At 44.8% G+C, this 25,284-nt stretch overlaps 1 protein-coding gene, 1 long non-coding RNA gene and 1 other non-coding gene across 5 annotated transcripts in view; 2 read left to right on the top strand and 1 right to left on the bottom strand.

Moving 5' to 3' along the window:
* Positions 1-14,209: 14,209 nt before the first annotated feature.
* Positions 14,210-15,157, bottom strand: LOC133138352 (uncharacterized). Its single transcript, XR_009709725.1, has 3 exons — positions 15,069-15,157; positions 14,578-14,687; positions 14,210-14,328 (listed from the first exon to the last, which is right to left on the bottom strand). It is a non-coding gene; the product is annotated as an uncharacterized LOC133138352 (long non-coding RNA).
* Positions 15,158-19,272: 4,115 nt separating this feature from the next.
* Positions 19,273-19,439, top strand: LOC133139740 (U1 spliceosomal RNA). The gene has a single exon (XR_009709908.1). It is a non-coding gene; the product is annotated as a U1 spliceosomal RNA (small nuclear RNA).
* Positions 19,440-20,677: 1,238 nt separating this feature from the next.
* Positions 20,678-25,284, top strand: part of srpk1a (SRSF protein kinase 1a) — a 31,995-nt gene continuing 27,388 nt past the window's right edge. For all 3 annotated transcript variants that reach the window (XM_061256882.1, XM_061256883.1, XM_061256881.1), the window contains exons 1-2: positions 20,678-20,783; positions 21,746-21,803. In XM_061256882.1, coding sequence (XP_061112866.1) covers positions 20,753-20,783; positions 21,746-21,803 — 89 coding nt within the window. In that variant the 5' untranslated portion in view covers positions 20,678-20,752. The remainder of the gene's footprint in view (positions 20,784-21,745; positions 21,804-25,284) is intronic.

Below are 25,284 nucleotides of genomic sequence, written 5' to 3'. Positions count from 1 at the left end.
ATCTTTGACTTGTGGATAAAACAAAACATTTTTGGCAAGAAAAAGGCTAGAAAAATATGGTGTTTATGGTTACTATGTATAAAACACACAAATTTCAATATGGTGAAACCAAAGTCTGAAAACATGCCCTTCAATATTTCCTGAGAATATGCATTTTTGCTGCATGTGAATTGTTTGATTGCAAATCTAAGTACAGGAGTACAGAGCCAAATAAAAAAATGTCTTTGTCCTAAACATTACAGATGGCACTGTATTTAACATTGTAATCTTTTTTTGCAATTGCAATAATTGATGTAATGTCAGTGTCACGTTTCATGTTTGTCATGTTTTATGTTTAGTTATTGTCTTGGTTATGTTATTGTCATGTCACATATTATGTTAGTCTAGTCACACCACATTTTTATGTTTCATGTCATGTTATGTTTCATGTTTAGTTGTTGTTATGATTTAATTGTTAGTCTTGCCATGTCTTGTTATATAGTTTATTGTCATAGTTTTGCAAACTTGTTATGTCACTATTTATGTTTCATGTTATGTTGTACTGTTCATTGATTAGCATATACTTTTTCATGTCTTTCTGCAAATCTTGCATTCCTGCTTTCTCTCTCTCCCTTTCTGTCACTCACACCCTAATTGTTAAAATTTCCCTTGTCTACTTACTAATCTACTAATGCTAGATCAGAATTGGGAAATACTAACATTCTATCCATGTATTCATGTTACCTTACATTTCTTGTGCATGTCATTTACTAATTTACTAATGCTAGGGCAGGATAGGTTCATTACTAATGATTACTAATTACCTCGTTAACTTGTCAATCCTCCACACCTGATTTCCATTCTCTTGCTGCTCTCAAGCTAATTGTCTACACCTGTCTACACCTGTATATAAAGCTCAGTTTCATGTCATGTCTTTGCGAAATTGTTGCCTCCTGTTCGTCAGTACATCGCTTTAGTGTCTTTTGTCAAGCCATTGTCTACCTGTTACGATCCAAGCCTGTTTACCGACAAAAGATTATTGACTTCTGTTTTGTTTTGTCGCCTGTACCATGTCTTTGCCTGCTGTTTTTGTACTTTTGCCCCGGGGAGCTGACTTCGGTCTTGACTCTTGCGGCGTCATCGACCCTGAGCCTGCCTACCGCCCGCCTGTACTTCTGCCCCGCTGACAGCTTTCCTGGCTACCGGACTTCTTGCATGTGTACCGATTACGAGACTGCCTTCTCCCTCGGTACTGCGCTTTGGTTTTTTGGCTGGATATTTGTGTATGAACTTTGCTTGTTTTTTGACCACGCTCTCTGGATATTCCCTGAATAAAGCCCTGATGGGACTTTATTACACCACTGTTTCTGATTCGTGCATTTTGGGTCCAACCCCCCATGCATCCATCTCAGAACAATTTCACCACGATAGACCCTGCTGACTCAATGGCCATGTTCTACACCCTCCAGGAACAAGGCCCCATCATCCAGCAACACTCTGAACTTCGTCAGGAGATTCTAGAGCTGTGTGCTGAGATGAGGCTGATCGCCCTTTGCCAAGGCAGGAACACTGCGGCGGACCATTCCATCAGCTTCCGCACTCTCGTGGCGGCCACCAACTGGAATGATGCGACTCTGGCAAACCTGTTCCTGGCCAGCCTGAGTGAGCCTCTCCAGGACAAGTTGGCGCAGCTCAAACCCATTACCCAGTTCGACCCACTCGTCCATGCTGCCATTCGTTTGGACAACCACGCCAGACAACGCCGGACTGAGAGACAGGTCCCACTGTCGAGGACCCGGCCCTAGGCCCGCCTGATGAGAGATTGACAGAAGATGGGTTAGGCAGGAATGCATTGTTAACTCCTTGCACACGCCATTGAGGTGGTAGTAAGCACGCCCGTAAGAGGAAAAATATGTGGTTCAGAGCTAATGTGTAGCCCTACTTGTCAGCAGAGGAGTCTGAAGTCGGAGGACTTAGATTTAGGAGCAAGGCTAAAGGTCTGACTGAGGCCATGCGTAACATGAATGTATAATAACATTCTTGGTTGAGAACTGTGGGCTTGCTCCTACAGGGGAGGAGCATAAGGCCTGGTTAAAGCAAAGAGATGAGGAAAACAATGGACAATTGGGAAATAAAAGAGTATGAGGAGATGGAAAAATGTAGGAAAGATAAGGAAAAAGGGAGGGATGTTAATACTGAAAGAAGATTAAGAGGCTTTAAGGGCCTCCCTGATTATAGCACTGACAATTTGTTGGATAGATTCAAAGGACTGACTGGGCGGGACGGCGCGAGACGACTATATTTGGGGCATGGGTGGTAATCATATTTTATATTACTTATAAGGTAGAAGGTAGCATTGTTAGGTGATTTAAAGTTATAAGTTTCCTTTCATTTTTATGTCTTTTATTTTTCAGTAAGATACTATATAAGGTAGGAATAAAGTAAAAAAGTTAAGGGGTGTTCGTGCCCACAATATTCTAGGAGTAGCTTTTATCTCCCTGAAGGGGGAGTCATAGGATAAGGTAAAGGCCAAAGAGGATGGATATTTGAAGGGTGTATCTTGACATTAACATCTGGTGGAAAGGTGAATTCGAAAAAAAAGGGGTTATATGAACCTTATGTGACTCACGTAAATGCACCGGTATACGGTTCGAAGAATATAAAGCAATGTATGTGACTAGCAAACTGACAGATCATATTTAACCTGTGAACTGTATAATTCTATTTACTTGACTACAATAAAATATGCTTAATCATAATTATAATTGAGTGGAATTGAGTCAACTAGAAAAACTACAGTGAATACAGGAGATCATATAACAGTGTTGCGTCACACCACTTCACTTCGAGACTGGGCTGGAAGTTCAGTAGAACTTACCAGTTCTCCAGGACGTTCGAAAGTACTTAAAGGAAAAGAGAGTTTGTCTCCGAGACACCTCCTCGTGGGGTACTGCTCGTGGGAACGTGAGGTCTGAGCTTGGCACGGGGTCCGGGCTCACGACACCACCTGGCCAGCTGTACCCCAGGTGAGGGTCAAGTCCCTGACCGGAGGAGAGGCAAACTGAAGGAATCGAACCCATGGACCTTTCCCATGCAGGCATGAAAATATCGCCTGAGGAACAGACATGTTGGAGAGCAACCGGTTCCTGCTTCTATTGTGGGAAGCTGGGACACACCCAAGTTTGGTGCACCCTCCGGTCCAAGAGATCTGCCTCATCTGTTGAGGTGAAAGTGCTCAACAGATTTGAAGGGTCTGCCAGGAACGACCATCGCCCCACGCTTACTGCCATGTTGTTGCTTCCTGACAGAGCAATCCGGGTTAACACGTTGGTGGATTCCGGAGCTGACGCGAACCTCATAGATGAAGTGATGGTCATGGAATTGGACATTCCCACCCTCCCACTACCCCACCCCGAGAATGCTTGGTCGTCCCACCATCGACTGCAGTTCAAGCCAGATTGAAGCCTGGAGTCGTGAGTGTCACCTATCAGATTCATTAGATCTTACAGCCAAGTTGTCTCCCCCCTCACCAAGCTCACATCTACTGCCATGCCATTCCGTTGGGGTCCGGAAGCGGAGGGGGCATTTGTCAAAATTAAGAGACTCTTCTCCACTGCCCCTATACTTGTGCACCCCGATCCCACTCGCCAGTTTGTTGTGGAGACTGATGCGTCCGACACTGGGGTGGGAGCCGTGCTTTCACAAGTTTCTTCCTCCGACAATCGGCTGCACCCTTGCGCCTTCCTCTCCAAGAAGCTCTCACCAGCGGAGAGGAATTATGATGTGGGGAACCGAGAACTCCTTGCGGTCAAACTGGCTCTGGAGGAGTGGAGGCATTGGTTGGAGGGATCCAAGAAACCTTTCATTGTCTGGACCGACCATGAGAACTTGGCATACCTCCAAACGGCCAAAAGACTGAACTCACGCCAAGCTAGACGGGCGCTGTTCTTTGGAAGATTAAATTTCACTCTGACTTACCACCCGGGTTCTAAGAACGTCAAGCAAGATGCCCTGTCCCGACAATTCGACACCTGTCCTGAGCATGAGGTGCCTGAGAACATCCTCCCGGGTTCCTGCACCGTTGCTTCCGTAACCTGGAAGATTGAGGCGGTGATCCAGAGGGCTCTACGGGAGGAACCCAATCCCAGGTCCAACCCTGGAACACGCCTCTACATCCCATCAGCTGCTCGGACACAGGTGCTTCAATGGGCTCATTCGTCCCTCCTGTCCTGCCATCCCGGCTTTACCCGCACCTTGGCGGTGCTTAAGCTGAAGTTTTGGTGGAGCTCCATGATCCCTGACACCAGGCGCTTCATCAAGGTATGCACTACCTGCACCAGAAGCAAGGCCTCCCACCAAGCCCCGGCTGGTCTGCTCCAACCTCTGCCTGTGCCCAGCCGACCCTGGAGCCACATTGGGGTGGACTTTGTTACCGGACTTCCCCTTTCCGAAGGTAACCCCACCATCCTCACCGTGGTGGATCGATTTAGTAAGGCAGCCCACTTCATCCCCTTACCTGGATTACCCACCTCCCTAGAGACTGTGGACGTACTAATAAAGGAAGTGTTCCGCATCCATGAAATTCCCTCAGACATTGTATCTGACCATGGCCCACAATTCATTTCACAATTATGGAAAGCTTTCTGCCTGGCCCTCGGTGCCACGGCTAGCCTTTCATCCGGCTACCGCCCCCAGTCCAATGGGCAAACCAAGAGGGCCAACCAGGATTTAGGAGCTGCCTTACGTTGTGTGTCTGCCAAGAATCCGGCTTCATGGAGCAAGATCTCACCTGGGTTGAGTATGCGCACGACACGCTGCCCTGCGCCGCCACCGGAAAGTCTCCCTTTGAGATGTCTCTAGGCTACCAACCTCCACTATTTCCTGACCAGGAAACCGAGATCGATGTTCCCTCCCTCGCCACCCACATGAAACGCTGTGCCAAGATTTGGAGGGACGCCAAGACGTGCTCTTACGCACGGCAGACCGTAATCGGCGCTTTGCCGATCGCCACCGCACACACGCCCCAGCCTACAAACCAGGTGACTCCGTCTGGCTGTCCACTAAGGACATTCCCCTCCAAGCTACCTCTCACAAACTCCAAACTCCAACCATTGGCCCTTTTAAGATCCACAGCATTATCAACCCAACCTCTGTCAAGTTATCACACCCCGGTTCACTTAAGATTCACCCCACATTCCATGTTTCATGTATTAAGCCTGTATCCTATCACCCCCTATGTCCCCCTGATCCCCCACCGCCTCCCCGCCGCATTATTGATAACCACCCTGCTTTCACTATTAAGAAACTGTTCAATATTCGTAAGAGGGGCCGTGGTGTGCAATACCTGGTTGACTATGGCCCTGAGGAGCGTTCCTGGGTAGCTCCCAGTCTCATTTTGGACACATTTTTTATCACAGACTTCCATCGTGACCACCCTGACAAACTCAAAGGACCGCCAGGAGTCGGTTGTTAAGGGGGGGGGGGGGTCCTGTCACTTTTCATGTTTGTCTTGTCATGTTTTATGTTTTAACCAGTTGTCTTGGTTATGTTATTGTCATGTCACGTATTATGTTAGTCTAGTCTCACCACATTTTTATGTTTCATGTCATGTTATGTTTCATGTTTAGTTGTTTAGTCTTTATAGATTTAATTGTTAGTCTTGCCATGTCTAGTTACATAGTTTATTGTCATAGTTTTGCAAAGTTGTTATCTTGTTATAACATGAAAATCTTTGCTTCATGTTATGTTGTACTGTTCATTGATTAGCATATACTTTTTCATGTCTTTCTGCAAATCTTGCATTCCTGCTTTCTCTCTCTCCCTTTCTGTCACTCACACTGTCGCCGACGCCAAGTACTCGGGGGAATTATAAATTATTACGTGTATTTCCTGAGTTCGTATTTAATAGGTCAGCACCTTGGAGAGACAGCACCAAGGCCAGCAACACCGGGGAAAGGAGTGGGGAATGCGAACAACAAACTCTAAACAAACTTCTGATTGGACAGGCGCAGCTGGACAGAGTGGACAGAGAGGGAGAGAGACGCCCTACAAAAGGCCGGGCGCGAGAACAGAGCGGGGCTGAGTACTGAGGGAGACGGCGCGGAGCCAGTTTGTGGGAGAAACAGCCTAGACCTAACAAAATCACCACAAAGTGGAGACGGAAAGGCGCGGGTTGGACGGCCCCGCCACGAATACGGACGGACCAACACCGCCACCTGAATCCCGGAGGATGGTGACTTTTTTTTTCCTTTTTGTTGAAAAATACTTTTTGGAATGTGCCCTGAAGGCACTTAATAAACCAAATGTTTGATTGAATATTATCGCTCTCTATTTCTCTCTCACCCCATGGGTCACCACACTGTCTACACCTGCATATAAAGCTCAGTTTCATGTCATGTCTTTGCGAAATTGTTGCCTCCTGTTTGTCAGTGCATCACTTTAGCGTCTTTTGTCAAGCCATTGTCTACCCGTTACGATCCAAGCCTGTTTACCGACCAAAGACTATTGACTTCTGTTTTGTTGACCATTGCCTGCCTGTACCACGTCTTTGCCTGCTGTTTTTGTACTTTTGCCCCGCGGAGCAGACTTCGGTCTTGACTCTTGCGCCGTCATCGACCCTGAGCCTGCCTACTGCCCGCCTGTACTTCTGCCCCGCTGACAGCTTTCCTGGCTACCGGACTTCTTGCATGTGTACCGATTACGAGACTGCCTTCTCCCTCGGTACTGCGCTTTGGTTTTTTGGCTGGATATTTGTGTATTAACTTTGCTTGTTTTTTGACCATGTTCTCTGGATATTCCCTGAATAAAGCCCTGACGGGATTTTATTACACCACTGTTTCTGAGTCGTGCATTTTGGGTCCAATCCCCCACGCATCCATCTCAGTCACTACTTGTAGAACTTTCCATATATTGATATACACTGCTATTTGCATATACATACTTCTGTACTACTTTTATGTTGCCTCACTGTGTTAGTGTAAATATGTTTATATAGTTTGGTACTTTAATAAGCTATACCCTTCACCTCAGGTATGTATTTTGCATGTTCTATTTGACAATATACACTCAGTGAGCACTGTATTAGGTATTTATTAGACGTATTAGGTCTTCTGCTGCTGTAGTCCATCCACTTAGAGGTTTGACGCATTGTGTGTTCAGAAATCTGTTCACTGATGTAATGTATAGTTATTTGCATTACTGTCACCTTCCTGTCAGCTTAGACCAGTCTGGCCCTTCTCCATTACCTCGCTCATCCTCAAGCCTTTTCCATCCGCCAAACTGCCGATCACTGAATGTTTTTTTGTTGTGCATGAAAATCCCAGGAGATCAGCAGTTACAGAAATATTCGTTCTGTCCTGCCAGTCTGACACCAACAAACATGCCACAGTCAAAATCACTAAGATATTTTAATTTTTTATTTTGATGGTTGATATGAACATTCACTGAAGCTCCTGACCCGTATCTGCATGATTTTATGCATTGCACTGCTGCCACAATTGGCTGATTAGGTAATCGCATGACTAAGTAGGTGTACAGGTGTTCCTAATAAAGTTCTCAGTGAGTGGATATTTTAGCAATTGTTGCCTGTATCTGTGTGCATGGATAGTAGACAAGTTGTAAATATTGTTCTCCTTCAGTTGCCTTAACTTTTACCAAACATCCAAACAGCTACCTGCCTTTCATTTTATTTCCTGCTTGTTATTATTCATTTGAATGTAAAGTTTTTCAGGATTATCCATCCATCCATTTTCACCCGCTTATCAGGATTAGAAGAGTTAAATGATATACTTTATTATCTGTCAGGACCTGGTTCACTGGCCGTGACGAAGAGGCGTATTTAAAAAACAAGGTCACATTTATTTGAAACAACCAGTTAACAAAAATGTGTAGTGTGAAAGTCAGTTGCATCAGTAGTGTCAGTGAGTGGATGTGTGAAAAGTATGCTGAAGCAATGTTGTCTGATGTAAACCCAAAAAGAACCAACAGGTATTGTATGTGGGAGAGAGTACCCTCCTGCAGACAAGAGTCACGCACATTTTAACATCTGGCCACAGGTGCTCCCAATTGCGCAAATGACCTGGTGCTCCGCCCACTAGGCACCTGTGAAGTAACGCCAGAATAAGTAGCACAGAGCAGGGGGCTGTAACATCCTTAATATTATTGTTTACTGTCAAGCAGCAGTAAACAATAAAATAAATAAAATAAAAAAACATTTACAATAACAGCTATTAAAAACAATGTACTTCAAACAAATTGCATATACCCTATTGTTCAGAGTGAACAGTTGGGGCACAAAGCCAAATACCTTAATTGTAATGTGAGATAACTATTAAGTAGAATGATGGCAGAAAGGATTTCCTATCCATAGTGAAATGGAGGTGGAGATCAAATCTAATGACACGACAAACATGATTATGGGACAATTCTACAAGGAAATTGTTTCCATTATTTATGTCATGGTTTGCCAAAGGGCGGATTCGAGCCCTCGTGACCATTGTAGGGCTCTACACCTACACGCGAATTCATGTACATTATATATTTTTTAAGCCCCCCACCCCCCACTTCTCTCTAGTCAGGTTTTAGCTGCTGTGCATGTCCAGAAGAATGCCGTCCTGGAGGAGGTTTTGTATCCTCCTCTGGAGAGTGACCAGGTCTACAGATGTTTTCTGGTAGACTTTGATGTTCCTCCTCTCCCACAGGACCTGCTTCACGGTATTTATAATCCTCCACTGATGCTGGAGCACGGTGGTCTTACATCCCCCCGGCGGACCGTAGAGGATGCCCTCAGCCATCAGGGAGGACCTCGGCAGGAACCTGCTCAGGGAGACAGAGGAACAAACAAGGCCCCAGACCCGCCTGGCCACGGAGCACTCCCAGAACAGATGGTGGATGTGTTCTGAGTCAGTGCATCCGTGGGGGGGGGCGTTCAGTCAGGGCTAAGTGCCGGTGATACATAAATGTTCTAGAGGGGAGACACCTATGGGCTGTCATCCAGGCAATGTCTTTTTGTCCCCCAGACAAAGTGGAAAGCCATCCGGGTAATTAGCTTCCCGGTGGCTTTGTCTGGGGGAAACACCCTCCCCACATAGAGCAGAATGGGTAGGACAATTGCCTTCAGGACAAGGATCTTACCCGCCATGGTCAAGGGCCATGCACTCCAGCTCCAGATTCTGTTTTGGACATGGCGGAGGGCTCCCTCCCAGCTGATTCTCCCTCCTCCGTCAGCCTGGAAGGTCACCCCCAGGAGCTTGATGGTATTCCTACGCACAGGGAAGGAAATGGTCAGTTCCTCACTCCAATGTGGAGACAGAAACAGTTCACTCTTGTCCCTGTTGACCAGGGTGCCAGTGGCCACACAGAAGTCGTCCAACACCTTGATGGCACAAGCAATGGACTGACTATGTGGCAAAGATGGAAATGTCGTCCATGTACGCCATCACCTTCAACCGTTCCCCGACAGCTCCAGGGAGTGGATAGCCCACCACCCCTGGATTGGCCCTGATGGCCTGGAGGACCGATTCCAGGTAGATGACGTACAGGAGAGATGCTAGAGGGCACCCCTGCCTGACGCCAGACCTGACATCGAAAGGGGCAGAGGGCTGCCGATTGACAACCACTCTGCCCGTCATGTCTGTCAGACAGATCCCCGTCCAGCGCAGGAGGGGGCCAGGAATGTTCATTTTCTCCAGCACTCTCTCCAAGCACACATGACTCACCCGGTCAAATGCCTTCTCTTGGTCGAGACTGAGAAGGCACAAGGGGGACGTCCGCTCCACGGAGTGGATGATTACATCCCTCGCGAGGAGCAGGTTGTCATTTATGGACCTCCCCTGCACGCTGCAGGTCTGGTCCGGTCCGATCACCGATGTTATTAGGCCTTGGAACCTCCCCATCAGCGCCTTCGCCATGATCTTATAATCGACTGAGAGGAGGTTGATCGGCCACCAGTTGCGGAGGTCCTTCAGGTCCCCCTTCTTTGGGACAAGAGCTACTGAGCTCTGTCTCAGTGAGGCGCCTAACCGCCCCTCCCTGTACGCAGCCCTGAACACTTCCGCCACATCCCCCTTCAGGAAATCCCAGTGAGCCTGGTAAAACTCAGCTGGGATTCCGTCAGGGCCCGGAGCTTTGTGTGTGTTCAGGGAGTGCATGGCCCTGGTGAGCTCCTCAATGCTCAACTCTGCTTCCATCTGCTCAGCTCCCAGGCATCTGTCCAGGCAGCCCAGGAAGGTGTCCATGAGAGCCCCATCCCGCACTTGCTCCTTCACCATCTCCCACCACTCCACCGGGGAGTCAAAGAGATGTTTCAGACTCACCCACTCCAGGTATCTTCTCGAGAAGGAGAGACGCACCTGGGGGTCTTGGCGATGGCTGATGCCAGAGCCCCTTACCCACGGTTATAGGTTTCTCCCAGACCAGGGACACGGTCACCATGTGGTGGTCCGAGAAGTGCACCGCCTTGGTGGAATAGCTGTGCACCCTCAGGCCTGGGGAGAGTAGAAACATGTCAATTCTGGATGAGGAGGAGCCAGAGGAACTCAGAAACGTGTGCTGGGGAGGAGAGGCGCCCCCGGCGTCGCAGAGGGAGAAATCCTCGATGACGGACCGCAACAAGGTGCCGGAGCGATCCGGTCTTGGTTTGCTGCGGTCCTCATCTCTTAATGCACAGTTGAAATCTCCCCCTACGACGACGGGCATTGTGCAGTGTAACAGCGGTGATAGTTCAGTGAAAAGGGAGACTCTCTTGGCCACACTGGTGGGGCCGTACACGTTGATGACCTTCAGTGGGGAACCCCCGACCTCGAGATCGGTGACGAGGATTCGCCCACTCTCCACAATGCTATGTTATTATGCTGTTATTTTAACAATGGGATTTTTCATCAACGTGCCGACCCCATCAGCTCTGGTGATGTTAGAGCCAGACCAGAGAGAGTCTCCCATTCTCCATTCCTCCCCCAGAGCGCCATCCCACTCCCGAAACGGAATTCCACATTCCTGGAGCAGGACGACGTCTGAGGGGATCTGTGATAGAATGGAGAAAACAGTGGTTCGTTTGTCAGGGTGTCTGATACTGCTAGTGTTGTGTGTGGTAAGTGTGAAGTTGTGTTCCATGATGTTTATTGTTTGTGTGTGTCTGGTGATCCGGTATGGCTGTTTGCCATGTTCTGACAGATTTGGTTGATTGTGTTAAAAATTGTGTCAGTGTTATTGTGGCGCCTACTCACCCCTTGACCATGTTCACCCATGAGTCTCCCCTCCTGACTGCCTGGGAGGTTCCATCCTGGAGAGGTGGGGGTGGTTGTTCTTGCCCCAGGTCTCCCCCCAGTGCCCGGGAGGGCCTGGGAGGAGGGGGATGTTGTCACCCCCTTTAGAGAGTCCGGACCGGGGGCTGGCTGGTCCCTGATGGAGTGGGGGTGAAGTGTGCTAATGTTTCGCAGGTTTTCGCATGTCGTGCAATAGAATGGAAAACTCAACTCAGAAATGTCAAGCAATGTTATTTGAAAACCGGCAAATGCCACTGTTCGACATCACCTTGCGATGCAGTCGGATTTCTTATTTTTATTTTTAGTCGATTGTTATTTTTTAATCCATCGTTAGTTACGGCACTAACTAACCACTGCGAGAAACATTGTATTTTGTCTGCTATATGATAGGTGTATTCATTTCCAGAAAATATCACTGAAATAATATTTCCACAGGCACAATAAAGCAAATTCATTCAGCCAATCTGGGAATTAATTTTATTGTGCCACAATGGGCTGAACTAATGTGTCCTTTTGCAGGTAGCCTCTATTAACACAGGTCAATGCGTTATTTTTGCTCTTACAGTGCAAAGTGGTATGTAAGGCCATTGATTTTTTTTTGTATCTAGTAAAATCTGTGTCTTTTGACACATGCTGATGGTTGGATTTTGCATGTGTGTTACATCATTTTTATACTCTAGTGAAACAGGAAGTGATGCAGTGACACAATATAGTTCCTTTAGACTAAAATTAAGATTATCCATGTTGTTTTTTTATATGCAGCCTTTTTTCTCACTGTATGCCCTGGAAATAGTAAGATTCACATCCTGCTCTGACACTGGGTACTTTTTTGACAGTTGTTTGCAGACTGAAACTATGAGATTGTAATCAAGAAGTACTGTACAAGACCAGAGTTCATACTTTTTTAATGAAATGTACATAATTCCAGTAGATACCCAGATATGTGGTTTTGTGATACATATACAGTACTTAGGCTTTCCAATCCTGATTTGCTTTGGTAGCACTGATTAAAAATAATAATAATAATTTTTTTAATAACATATCGTATGTCCTCACAATACTTTCACATGTGAAAATTAATTAGCACAATAATTTGGGAGGGAAAGCTTTACAATATGTATTCTCTGGAAGCATTTCAGTACTGTGCAAAAGTCTTAGGCACCTGTATAACATTCTGTACAGATAAGATTATTTCAAAAATAATTCAAGTCCTAAATAAACATAGTATACATTTTACATTACATTTTAGTAATTTGGCAGAATGGTTAAAAACTGAATCAAATCAATATTTTTTGTGACCACCCTTTGGCATTAAAACTGTATCACTTCTCTGTGATGGCCAACGCTGTCCTGCAATTCTATAAGACAACCAGCAGGGAGGTTGTTCCAAACAGGTTGGAGAACTTGCCACAGTTCTTCCGCAGACTTTGGTTAGCTCCTTGCTTCTGATCTCAGACAGCCTACATCAAGTGTTTATTTAAAAAGTAGTCAATTGCTTACAATAATATGTTACTTTTTCTTCATTAAATAGAAAAATGTCTCTCTTTTGGAAAATGAATATTTGGAAATCTCAAATGTGTTATTTTATACTAACACACACAAAAAAATAAACATATATATAATGAAGTTTAGGGTGCCTAAGACTTCTGCACGGTACTGTATGTAGAAATCACCTAAAATGTACATAATTTGTATAAGATTTCTCTGTATTCTGTTAATTGAGAAAAATGTACAGTAAGTTGATTCCTTGTATTTCCCAGTTTTTTGGCCACCTCACACCCCTCTGCTCCTTTCACCAGTCCTGGACTTTTGAGCAAAATTTGGTGGGATGTCAACCAACACCGGATGACCTGAATCTGTGAAGGTCAGATTCCAGTTCTACAAAAACAAAACAAAAACACAAGATAATTATTCCTCAGTGTCCAGTCAGGCAATCCTTTATGCTTACCAGCTTGTTGCATATCTGTAGCAATGCCTGCTAAGTGACCACTAAATGGCACAAATACAAACGATTGTCTGAACAGTTGGTATTGTATATATGAATATGGATTAAATAAACGTTTTAAACTGCTTAAAGTGTCAACGTTTCGCGCAGGAAATTATGTGGGCGGCGGAGGCGGGGTTGGGGGGGGGGGGGGGGGGGTGGCAATGATGCTGATGTCGAGAAACCGAAAACGGCAGGTCGCGCAATAGAATGGGAAACTCACATCGCGGCACATGCCACTATTCGACGTCACCTTGCGACGCAGTCGGATTTCTTATATTTATTATTACTTTTACAGGTAGCCTCTATTAACACAGGTCAATGTGTTACTTTATTTCTTTTAATAATGGGAGAGTACAATCAAATTGGCGGAGACATGGGCTCATTTGAAGTATGAACCTTACTAAGAGGCAAGCAATCCGTTCACTGAAACAAGCATGTCTCTTTATTAATAGGTGGCACTAGACATAAAAGAAGCTGCAAAACTGCCATTCCACTAAGTATTAATTGTCAGTAACTAAAACCACTCTTGTCTCTTGTTATTTCGATCACGACATCCAATTTGACATGCTGGGATATTGGTCCAGAAGCCATATACTGTAAAATGTCATACAAAAATCCTTCCCAAATTTCAGACAAATCAGTTGAACTGTCCTGGAGTAGATACAATGCTTTTCAATATGGGAGATATTATGGCTGTTTGGGAGGTCAAACAGAGCAGTCTGTTTAAAGCCATTTCAATCGACTATAGTACCAGGCAACTAGCCAACTAGTGTATTCACGAGAGTTGCAACCACTTCACTTTACAAAGTCCATTGTATACTGAAGACACCGGGTGGTGCTTCATGTTTCCCATTACAATTTCGGTGAACAAATTGACTTGCTGTCTATTTACTAAATACAGTGACAGTAATTATAAATCAGAATCAGATTTTTTGCACAATGTATAACACACTTTTACAATATGATTAAGTCATACTCACGTGGGCATTTAACTGTCTGATGAAACCACAGGTTTTCTGAACAAGCTCGTGCCGTGGAGGTTCATCGCTTCTCCCGTAGCAGGCAACACGTAGGAATTCCGTTGCATATAGCAGGAGATCCCTGCAAATGCACACGTTTAAGCTTACCCACCGGTTTTAGAGCACACTACAGATATTCTAATTGTCTCAAAATGTGTGTGGCTTTCCACGGCAGATATTAACTCCAAAGTCAAACGGCTAAACACGGTCTTGAGAAAAGGTTTACGCAACAACTTATTTTCTATTTTCCTGGTAGTAATGCAAGAGTGTCACGCACGCAGACACACACCTGTAAAACAGAAAGCTAATAATATACAGTTGAGCTACTTACTGCGAAGTTACTCCAAGTTCTCGCATTAAATGAGAAATAACAGTCATGGGCTGATTCTTCAACCAAAATCTTTCAACGTCAGAAACGCCCATTTCCTCCAGTTTATGTTTCTGTATAAATGTACATTAAATATATTAAACCAACCGGCCATAACATACACAGCTTCAGCACTACAGTCTATGCTTTCGCATCGTTTGAAAGATAGATCAGTAAAACGATGGCTGCAGAAGGCAGCTGGCTGTTCTTAGTTAAGTGAGTGTCACTTTTCCGCTGACAAGCACGCGACCTCCTGTGACATACGGATGCAAACAAAACTAACGTACCGTTCGATTACATTCACAGGGATAATATCGTTTAATGTAGCAAACTACCTAGCTAGTAAACTAACGACCAATGTAGAAACACCGAAAGGGAGCTGCCAGCAAGATTTCAGAAGTAGGCTACCCTAATCTGTTTAAACGGGAGCTAGATTGCAAGCCGATGTTACCTACCAGATGCCGAGTCGTTCTTTCCATCCTTGCTGAAAAATAGAAATAATTAAAGTTAAGGCTCGCTGTCGTACGCTGCATAAAATAACCATGACAAATGTCAGGAGACAATCCTATCCACGCCGGATAGTTAAACTTACACGCCCCCTCCGCCGCACTTACACGCCCCCTCAGCCTCGCGCGGCGGCTGTCGCGGCCACGGCCAGTCGCCGCGCCCGCTCCGTTCTTAAAACTTCGGTTTTAATATATTCTTGGCCGCACGTTGATATCGCGGCACTGTTCCGAGCTAAACGAATGACGTCTTTTCAGTGCGGATTCCTTAACTATACGAAATCACTTGGCACGATTCAGTTCCATGGGCGCCGACGCACGTTTCTGTAAATCTATCGAAATATTTATTTAACTACTAACGGGTCCTTGAATGATATTTATGTTATTTTATTTTCAATGAAATTGCCTGTAGTTTAATCCACTGGAACAGCCTGCCAACCCGCCTGACTTTGTGTTCCGGCATCAACCACAGACCTACAACAGTGATGACCGCAAGATCGGCTATGTGATGGGGCTACTCAAGAGGAGAGCTTTGGACTGGGCTACAGCTGCGTGGTCCGGGGGTTCATTCCCTCCCCGGTACCCGACCTTTGCCGAAGAGATCCGCAAACTCTTCCAGCACGCATCCAGCGACCAAGAGCCTATCCAAGCAGTGTTTGGATAGTTAACTTTGGTTACTTTTGCTCTGTTGTTTGTTTGTTTCTTTGTTAAAAAAAATAAAATAAATAAATAAATAAAAAAAACATTGGCCCTCGTCCTTATCTTTGTTGTACAGGTAGCAGTTGAAACTGTACTTCCCTCTAGGGTCTTTCAGCGAACTTATCCCTGGTTATGGGTATGCACTTTGTTGAACGTCGCTCTGGATAAGAGCGTCTGCCAAATGTCAATAATGTAATGTAAAGAGCCGTCCCGGCGCCTGATCGCCCTTCGCCAAGGCAGGAAAACTGCGGCGGACCATTCCATCGACTTCCGCACTCTCGCGGCGGCGACCAACTGGAATGATGCGGCTCTGGCAATCCTGTTCCTGGCCAGCCTGAGTGAGCCACTCCAGGACGAGTTGGCGTGGCTTGAACCCATTACCCAATTCGACCCACTCGTCCATGCCGCTATCCGTTTGGACAACCGTGCCAGACAACGCCGGACCGAGAGACAGGTCCCACCTGGCCAGCCTTACCCCAGGCGAGGGTCAAGTCCCCGACCGGAGGAGAGGCAAACTGAAGGAATCGAACCCATGGACCTTTCCCATGCAGGCATGAAAATATCACCTGAGGAACGGACACATCGGAGAGCAACCGGTTCCTGCTTCTATTGTGGGAAGCTGGGACACACCCAAGTTTGGTGCACCCTCCGGTCCAAGAGATCTGCCTCATCTGTTGAGGTGAGAGTGCTCAACAGATTTGAAGGGTCTACCAGGAACGACCATCGCCCCACGCTTACTGCCATGTTGTTGCTTCCTGACAGAGCAATCCGGGTTAACACGTTGGTGGATTCCGGAGCTGACGCGAACCTCATAGATGAAGTGATGGTCATGGAATTGAACATTCCCACCCTCCCACTACCCCACCCCGAGAATGCTCGGTCGTTGGACGGAAAGATATTTTGTCGCATGACCCACATCACGAAACCCATCCAGCCAAACATTTCTGGAAACCATCACGAAATGATTCAGTTCCGCGTCATCTGGTCCCCTAATGACCAGCTCATTTTGGGATTACTCTGGCTCCAAAGACACAACCCCACCATCGACTGGAGTTCAAGCCAGATTGAAGCCTGGAGTCGTGTCACCTATCCTGCCTGCGATCCGCTCCTGCACCAGCAGAGGGTGCGCCCAACCCACCACAAGCCCCCAAGCCCTCCCTAGAGAAGGTGCCCAACCCTTACCATGACCTAGGCACGGTCTTCTCCAAGACACAGGCACAGACGCTTCCCCCTCATCGACCCTACGACTGTGCCATCGAGCTGCTACCCGGTTCCACACTCCCCTCAAGCCGTCTCTACAACGTCTCCAGACCTAAAAAGGAGGCCATGGAGAAATTTGCTTGTTTTTTGACCACGCTCTCTGGATATTCCCCGAATAAAGCCCTGACGGGATTTTATTACACCACTGTTTCTGAGTCGTGCATTTTGGGTCCAACCCCCCACATATCCATCTCAGTTAATACTTTCCATATATTGATATACACTGCTATTTGCATATACATACTTCTGTACTACTTTTATGTTGCCTCATTGTGTTAGGGTAAATATGTTTATATAGTTCTGTACTTTAATAAGCTATACCCTTCACCTCAGGTATGTATTTTGCATGTTCTATTTGACAATATACACTCAGTGAGCACTGTATTAGGTATTTATTAGACGTATTAGGTCTTCTGCTGCTGTAGTCCATCCACTTAGAGGTTTGACGCATTGTGTGTTCAGAAATCTGTTCACTGATGTAATGTATAGTTATTTGCATTACTGTCACCTTCCTGTCAGCTTAGACCAGTCTGGCCCTTCTCCATTACCTCGCTCATCCTCAAGCCATTTCCGTCCGCCAAACTGCCGATCACTGAATGTTTTTTTGTTGTGCGTGAAAATCCCAGGAGATCAGCAGTTACAGAAATACTCGTTCTGTCCTGCCAGTCTGGCACCAACAAACATGCCACAGTCAAAATCACTAAGATATCTTAATTTTTTATTTTGATGGTTGATATGAACATTCACTGAAGCTCCTGACCCGTATCTGCATGATTTTATGCATTGCACTGCTGCCACAATTGGCTGATTAGGTAATCGCATGACTAAGTAGGTGTACAGGTGTTCCTAATAAAGTTCTCAGTGAGTGGAGCAATTGTTGTCTGTATCTGTGTGCATGGATAGTAGACAAGTTGTAAATATTGTTCTCCTTCAGTTGCCTTAACTTTTACCAAACATCCAAACAGCTACCTGCCTTTCATTTTATTTCCTGCTTGTTATTATTCATTTGAATGTAAAGTTTTTCAGGATTATCCATCCATCCATCCATCCATTTTCACCCGCTTATCAGGATTAGAAGAGTTAAATGATATACTTTATTATCTGTCAGGACCTGGTTCACTGGCCGTGACGAAGAGGCGTATTTAAAAAACAAGGTCAAATTTATTTTAAACAACTAGTTAACAAAAATGTGTTGTGTGAAAGTCAATTGCATCAGCAGTGTCAGTGAGTGGATGTGTGAAAAGTATGCTGAAGCAATGTTGTCTGATGTAAACCCAAAAAGAACCAACAGGTATTGTATGTGGGAGAGAGTACCCTCCTGCAGACAAGAGTCACGCACATTTTAACATCTGGCCACAGGTGCTCCCAATTGCGCAAATGACCTGGTGCTCCGCCCACTAGGCACCTGTGAAGTAACGCCAGAATAAGTAGCACAGAGCAGGGGGCTGTAACATCCCTAATATTATTGTTTACTGTTAAGCAGCAGTAAACAATAAAATAAATAAAAATGTACAATAACAGCTATTAAAAACAATGTACTTCAAACAAATTGCATATACCCTATTGTTCAGAGTGAACAGTTGGGGCACAAAGCCAAATACCTTAATTGTAATGTGAGATAACTATTAAGTAGAATGATGGCAGAAAGGATTTCCTATCCATAGTGAAATGGAGGTGGAGATCAAATCTAATGACACGACAAACATGATTATGGGACAATTCTACAAGGAAATTGTTTCCATTATTTATGTCATGGTTTGCCAAAGGGCGGATTCGAGCCCTCGTGACCATTGTAGGGCTCTACACCTACACGCGACTGGCCCTCGGTTGGATGGGAGACCGCCTGGGAATACCAGGTGCTGTAATCTTTTTCACAATGTTTTGTTTAGGGGGCGCTGTTTCACAATGTTGAACAATTCATGTACATTATATATTTTTTAAGCCCCCTGAGATTATGCATTCGAAAAAATTCCAACATTTGGGGTGAGTCCTCGGCCCCCGCAACGGGATCACATTTGCTGAGGAGGAGATTGCCTGGAGGGTGATCAACATCACCAAGAACACTTTATGGGCCTCACGCAATATCATGCTTTCCCAATAACAGGAACTTCACAATATCATAATCACCCGCCAGATCACCAACCACATCAAGGACTGCTATCACCTGGACTGCCACAAAGCCGAAAAAACACCACGAACACAAAATGGAAAATGTGAATGTAAAACTCAATAAAAGAACGGTTCACCCAGGGAGAGGCTCAGCCATTGCACTCCGGCTGTGCTGACCCCTGCGAATTCCCCAAATGTGGGAATCTCGACTGCATAATTTCTGGTAGTGGGGGACTGCGTTCGCGCTCTCCCCTGTTTAATTCGTTCAACGACAGCTTGTTAGGTTAATATATATGCGAGTGTGTCTCACGCTGCATGTTCTCTATGATTAATTCAGTATTTTAATTTTCAACGTTAGAGACCATTCCCTTGTTGTTGCTCAAAATCTAAATGGTGTCACTGGTATATATGGCATTTTACAGGCCAATACCACCCTGTATACGTCCGATGTCGGCTGCTAAGGGTCAGGTCTGGACTTTAAGTAAAACAAACAATTAAAGCACGTATTTTTTTTTTATAAAAGGGGACGCTGCTTCACAATGTCGGACAAGTCAAATGATATTATAGATTCGTTTAGCCTTTAAAGTTATGCGCTAAAACAATTAATGTTGTTGGATTGATATGTTCTTGTCTCTCACATGTATGTTTATAGGGCGAGGCACAACCATTGCACTTGTTCACAGTAGGGCACCCCTGTGCATGCTGGTTTTTGTTCCAACAACAATTGCAATCTCTGAATTTTAACAAGCTGTACAGTTTTCAGTTAAAAAACTCAACTATTTTTATTGTACCAATTGTTCGCAATATGGCGCAATGTGAACAGGTAATTCGCAACTCAGCTCTAAACTCTATAGGTTTTAAAACTGGATGGGGTTAAGAATTGTATCTGATATTAATTTGTTGACAGGTCTTCAAAACTGCTATATCTAAAACTTTTCCCATAACCAGGGCACCACAGTTGAAAAATGGCAGTTGGAGAAACTGACATCTTTTCCGTTAAATAGCCACTAGATGGAAACCTGTACCCCTTCTAAATGAATCAGGTCCTTCGACGATTTGTCCCACTTTCTTTTCGTTTGGATATTCTATAGATTTTAAATTTTGTCAAAAGGTCTGATTAAAAGGTTTTGCCTGAAGGTCTTATTAATTGTAATTATTTATTAAGTTCCCCAGTTTTAATACATCTAAATTGTTTTATCTTTTATATTATGTTAGCAATAGCGTATGTTTTCTGCTTTAAAATGTTTAAATGTTTAGTATGATTAACTGAATGTGTGTTTGGTTTTTTGTTTTTGTAAGAAAATGTTTTTAAACTGTAAAGAAAAGGTAAACCAAACTAAAACCTTGGACGATTTGGACTATGAAACGCATGCATTCACCTACAAAGTAAAATTAAATAATCTGAATAATATGCAGTATTCTTGTCGTGCCGCTAGATGGTCTTACAGTTTTACACAAACGAGAAAGGCTGACCCGCAAAGGCCAAGGGGGCGTGGATAACGGTTGGGTTTGTGAAAGTTTCCAGCGTTACGCATGTGCAAGAGTGGAAACCGTTCAAGAGGTATTCCATGAGTTGCCGGTCCAACATGGAGAGAAAAGGTAATCCGATAAAATACATTATGCTACTGATCATCCTGCCAATAATGACGTGTATAAAAGCTCAAACTAACCCTGCTTATGCAGTAACACTGGCGAGCTAAGGTTACCTATATATTTCCAATATCAATATTGGGAAAAGATGCAGCGAAAATACTGGACGTATTCATTGTTCGACATTCATGTCACTCAGAAGCTACCTAGCTAGCGCTAACATTGTAGCGCCAGAAACTAGCCTTTCATCTTTATTATCGTTAGCCACCAATACGCTCGACACTAGCATCACTTGGCTAATTACAGAATTTGTTTGCCTAACGTTAGCTTGCCATTTTAGTTCGCAGCACATCAGTGAGCGTTAAAACTAGCTAACGTTAGTGCCATTATTCTAACGTTAGTTGGCTAGCTGAATAACCGTAGCTAATTTTTAGCTGGCTACACATTATATAATGTCCTTCTTAATGAGTCAACCTTAGCAGTCAATCGCTATTATTTAAGCTTGCTTGTAACACAAGTTTGGTACCTAACACGATAACTACCTAAACTGATTTTGTCCAGGCTAAGCGAGAAGTTTAACTTTCAGCTCACGCCATCTGCAAGCCTTAGCCTAGCTAGCTAGACGATCTACTTCGGCTGTACCGGCTGCCGAGCTAACGTAATCGAAACAACAAAGAACCACATTTGTCATTGTCTTGTTTTGCTATGCATACATTAACTTACCAACTCTAACGTTAGATTATATATTTCCTAGAGAGTTAAAGTTAGTTTTCTGACCAGTAGGTTACTAGTCATGGAAGGGCTTCTATAAATTTTGCTAGCTAACTTTATAGTTTGTACTGTCGCTAACGTTCCACATCTCCTTTGACCTACCCTAGTTTGCCGCTAGCAAGCATAGATATAGCTAGCGAACGTTAGCTAGCCTAATTGTTGTGGAAGTTTGTTTATTTTTGTCTTTCGTGTCCCAACAGTCCTAGCGCTACAGGCAAGGAAGAAAAGACCCAACAAAGGGAAAAAATCGACCAAGAAGTAAGTAGCAAGCCGATTTACTGTTTATCTTCATCTTTCAAGAACTGCGCTACCTGGAGTGAACGTAATGCGTAGTGACATTAACTAGGCCGCTCCCACATGGGCTTAGTAGGCGTTAGCCGTCAGCTATATAATATTAGCTACGCTACTTTCCAGCTGTTTTATACTTTATTTTTCTAACGTTTGCACTTTGAATATCAATGTTGAATAACCCCAAGGTTGCAAACCAGCTGGGCGGGACGAAGAGTCAATATCAGTGGTACAGATGAGGGTACATGAGGGTACTAGCCAGCTAGCTCACGTTAAGAAACTTGCCGCACGAACTCCCACAGTCGTTCCTCTACACGTGTCTTTTCTCAGTCAAGCGTTGTCGACTGAGTCAGTTTCTGTGCATTGAGTGTTGTCCTTTTGCCTATACGTCAACACTGGCGGATAACCCAATGTTTTGACGTAGTCCTGACGTTAGTTTAGTTTCTTGTAACATTAATCCATTTAACTTCACACGTTTATGTGGAGTAGTATGTTATTGTATGTATAAATGCCTTATTTCATCCCATACCGTCACGCTATGGTGTTTAATCAAGCAGTTTATCATGTCACCTTAACATCCATTTTCACTGATTAGATTTTCTCATAATTGACTTAACCTTTTGCTAGCTCTTTCATGCATGAACTAATGATGATACTTAACACACCTGTCCAAGAAACATTTGAGCAGCCAATTGTCCAGTTACTTTTGGTCCCATAAAATTTGGAGGACTATGAATAAAAATGGTTACAATTCCTACCCTGTTCACCCAATAAGGATGTAAAAACCCTCAAATTAAGGCTAAAAGCGTTATTTCAAATTCAATGCCCTGGAGTACAGAGCCAAAACAACAAAAAATGTGTTACTGTCCAAATGCTTACAGACTGCACTATTTGATGCATAGTTTGTAATTTTTCATAGTGCTCAATTAAAAGAAGCTCTCAATGGCTGTCAAAAATGTACTGAATCTGCCAGAATTCTGACTGTTGAGACTGTAGATATAGTTGGTGAAAATTCTTTCACATGATGTTGCATGTCCAGTTACTCTCACCACTTGGGTGCATTTGGTGTTTGAAAACATACTAGAAGTCTCTTGGACGGTTCTTATTCGATTTCTGTACCTTTTGTGTAAAACGGTGTAAACTATTGCACGACCATTGACAATGGACTTTTGGATTAGCATCTGGACCTCAACCCTGGGTGTAGGTCTGCTTTTTAACCACAATTGCAACTCCTCATTTCTCATGAGATATTCTTTATTCCTAATTGTTCTGTCTATTGAAAGTGATTTACCCCACACCGTCCCATTGTACTAGAAATGGCTATTAATGCCATTAAGGATAACAGTTATTAAGGATGATGCTTCAATTTTATTTAACATGCATAGGCATGGCCAGTGATTCCTTTGCAAAGAACTTAGATTAGCAAAAAAAAAAAGATTTAATCATGGGCTGATGGGTGAAATCAGTGAGGTTCTAAATGTGTGGAGGAACTTGAGCACAATACCAGAGCCTTAATTGATCAAGAGATTAGCTGTAACAAAAAATAAGAGGGCCCCCAATTTTTAGAATCCCCGCTGGAGGTTCCTAATTTTTTCCAGCAGAAAATATTTGTAGTCAGGAGGTTATGTCTGTGATTGATGCCTTGTTGTATTTGTTACAGCTGTTGAATATTAATTTCCTCTCTAGCTCTTATTGCAGTCTTTGCATAATATTTTGTCGGTTGTCCCTTATTTATCTCTGATTTGCCATTTGTCAATCCTGAGCCATGCTTAATGTCTGGTTGTGTATTTCAGATCATAAGTAGCTGTCCGACGCGAACGTTGTTGCAATGCAATTTCAGGTCTTGCTGTATGGAATCGCAATCTAGTTCAGTCCAGTCTGGTACCTGGTCAGTGGCATCCTGTGAACAAATGCAAGAGGTCCCTCGAGTGGCCTGCCACATTAGTAAAAGTCCTGGCAGTACGATGGTCCTGTGTGCAGTGACGGGATGTGTCTGTAGTTGAAGCCTGACTCTGACCCTGCCCTTGCCTGCCCATGGGATTCGTTCAGCGTCTGTGGCACGTTGTTCTGTCGCTTTGCCCAGAGAGGCTCAGAGGCTTAGCGGGCATGTTTGCTCCGCCTCATGCCACGGTCCTGCTGCCTCTGGTCCAGCGGTCGGCTGTGCCTGAAGCTCATGAACCGGAGCCCTGTGATAGTCACTCTGGAGCCCGGCTGGTGGACTGCCGGAAGAGAAGGTGCCTCTCACCTTCGCTCTCCTGAATTGACGGAGGACGTTACAGCAACAGGAGAGGGACCTCAAATACAACTGTCAGTTCCTGTGTATTCCTGAAGATTTCTGACAGCTAGTGTGGCTTATGGTTGCTGAAATAACGGTTTCACATTTTAGGCGTTGAGACGACTCGCCAACACCCGAACTGGGGCTTAATGACAAGTGGAACGGTCGTGCCATAACACCCCAGTGATGCGTAGGGTAGTACTGTCACTGGAGTAACTGGTAGGGAAGGTAGAGACGGGAATGTAGGGCACATAGTGGGCCACATAGCGCGGCATCATGTGGAAGAGGGGAATGGGGATCGGGTTTAATGGGAAGGAGAGGTATTTCTTGAAGAAATATGTCTTCAGGTTATGATGGAAGGTAGGGTGGGTTTCCTGACTGACGTGGGCAGGTTGTTCCGACTTTGGGGAGGCATTCGGGAGAAGAGGTTCTGGGGCGGGTGAAGTGATAACCAGGCCTCCGCAGGGAGGGGGGAGCTCAGCTCCGGCAGCAGCAGAAAGTGGAGCGAGGGATGGGGTGTAGGGCCTGGACCCTGGCCTGAGGCCTGGCCTGAAGGTGTGGCTTGCAGCAATTGTACACAGTTTTCACCGAGAAGATAATAGTTTGAGACTTTTTAGTCCCTGGGACAGACCAGATTTCGCTAGCACCCGAGGTGGTGAATTCTCGTGATAAGTTTAGAAATGGTACATATTTGGTATAATTCAGTCGAGGTGAAAAGTGACATTTTTGGTCTTTTGTTCGTGGCCCGTTTGTTTCAGAAGTCACTGATATTGTGGCACTGATCTTGCGTCGACAGAAAAAGGTGCCTCCAAGACAGTGTTTTCATGGTGGTTGTTTTGTGCTGTGCTGTGTTGTATTTTATGCTTGTGCGCTGCTTCTTTGTCAGCACTCCCTTCAAAGAGGCCGGTCTCAGTGGGACTGTCCTGTATAAATAAAGGACAAACGTGGTACAGGCCCTGTTAGTCACTTTGCGGTGCTGCCGAATTGATTTATTGCCACTGGGATTTCCGGCCCTGACTTCAGAGGGGAGAACTGTAGTTGTGTAACGTGTGTTCGCCTTTGGCGGCATTTTGGAGTTGTGCCAAAATCGTCTTGTAAATTTATCTAATTTTAGATTTATACTGTACTGACCCTGACATAATGATATCGGCACACGCTGGGCCGTTTCTGCCTTCA

The sequence above is a fragment of the Conger conger genome, chromosome 10 (genome assembly GCF_963514075.1).
Source record: "Conger conger chromosome 10, fConCon1.1, whole genome shotgun sequence".
In the NCBI taxonomy this organism is placed as follows: domain Eukaryota; kingdom Metazoa; phylum Chordata; class Actinopteri; order Anguilliformes; family Congridae; genus Conger; species Conger conger.
The sequence above is the reverse complement of the archived record's forward strand: the minus strand, read 5'-3'. Positions and strand labels throughout refer to the sequence as shown.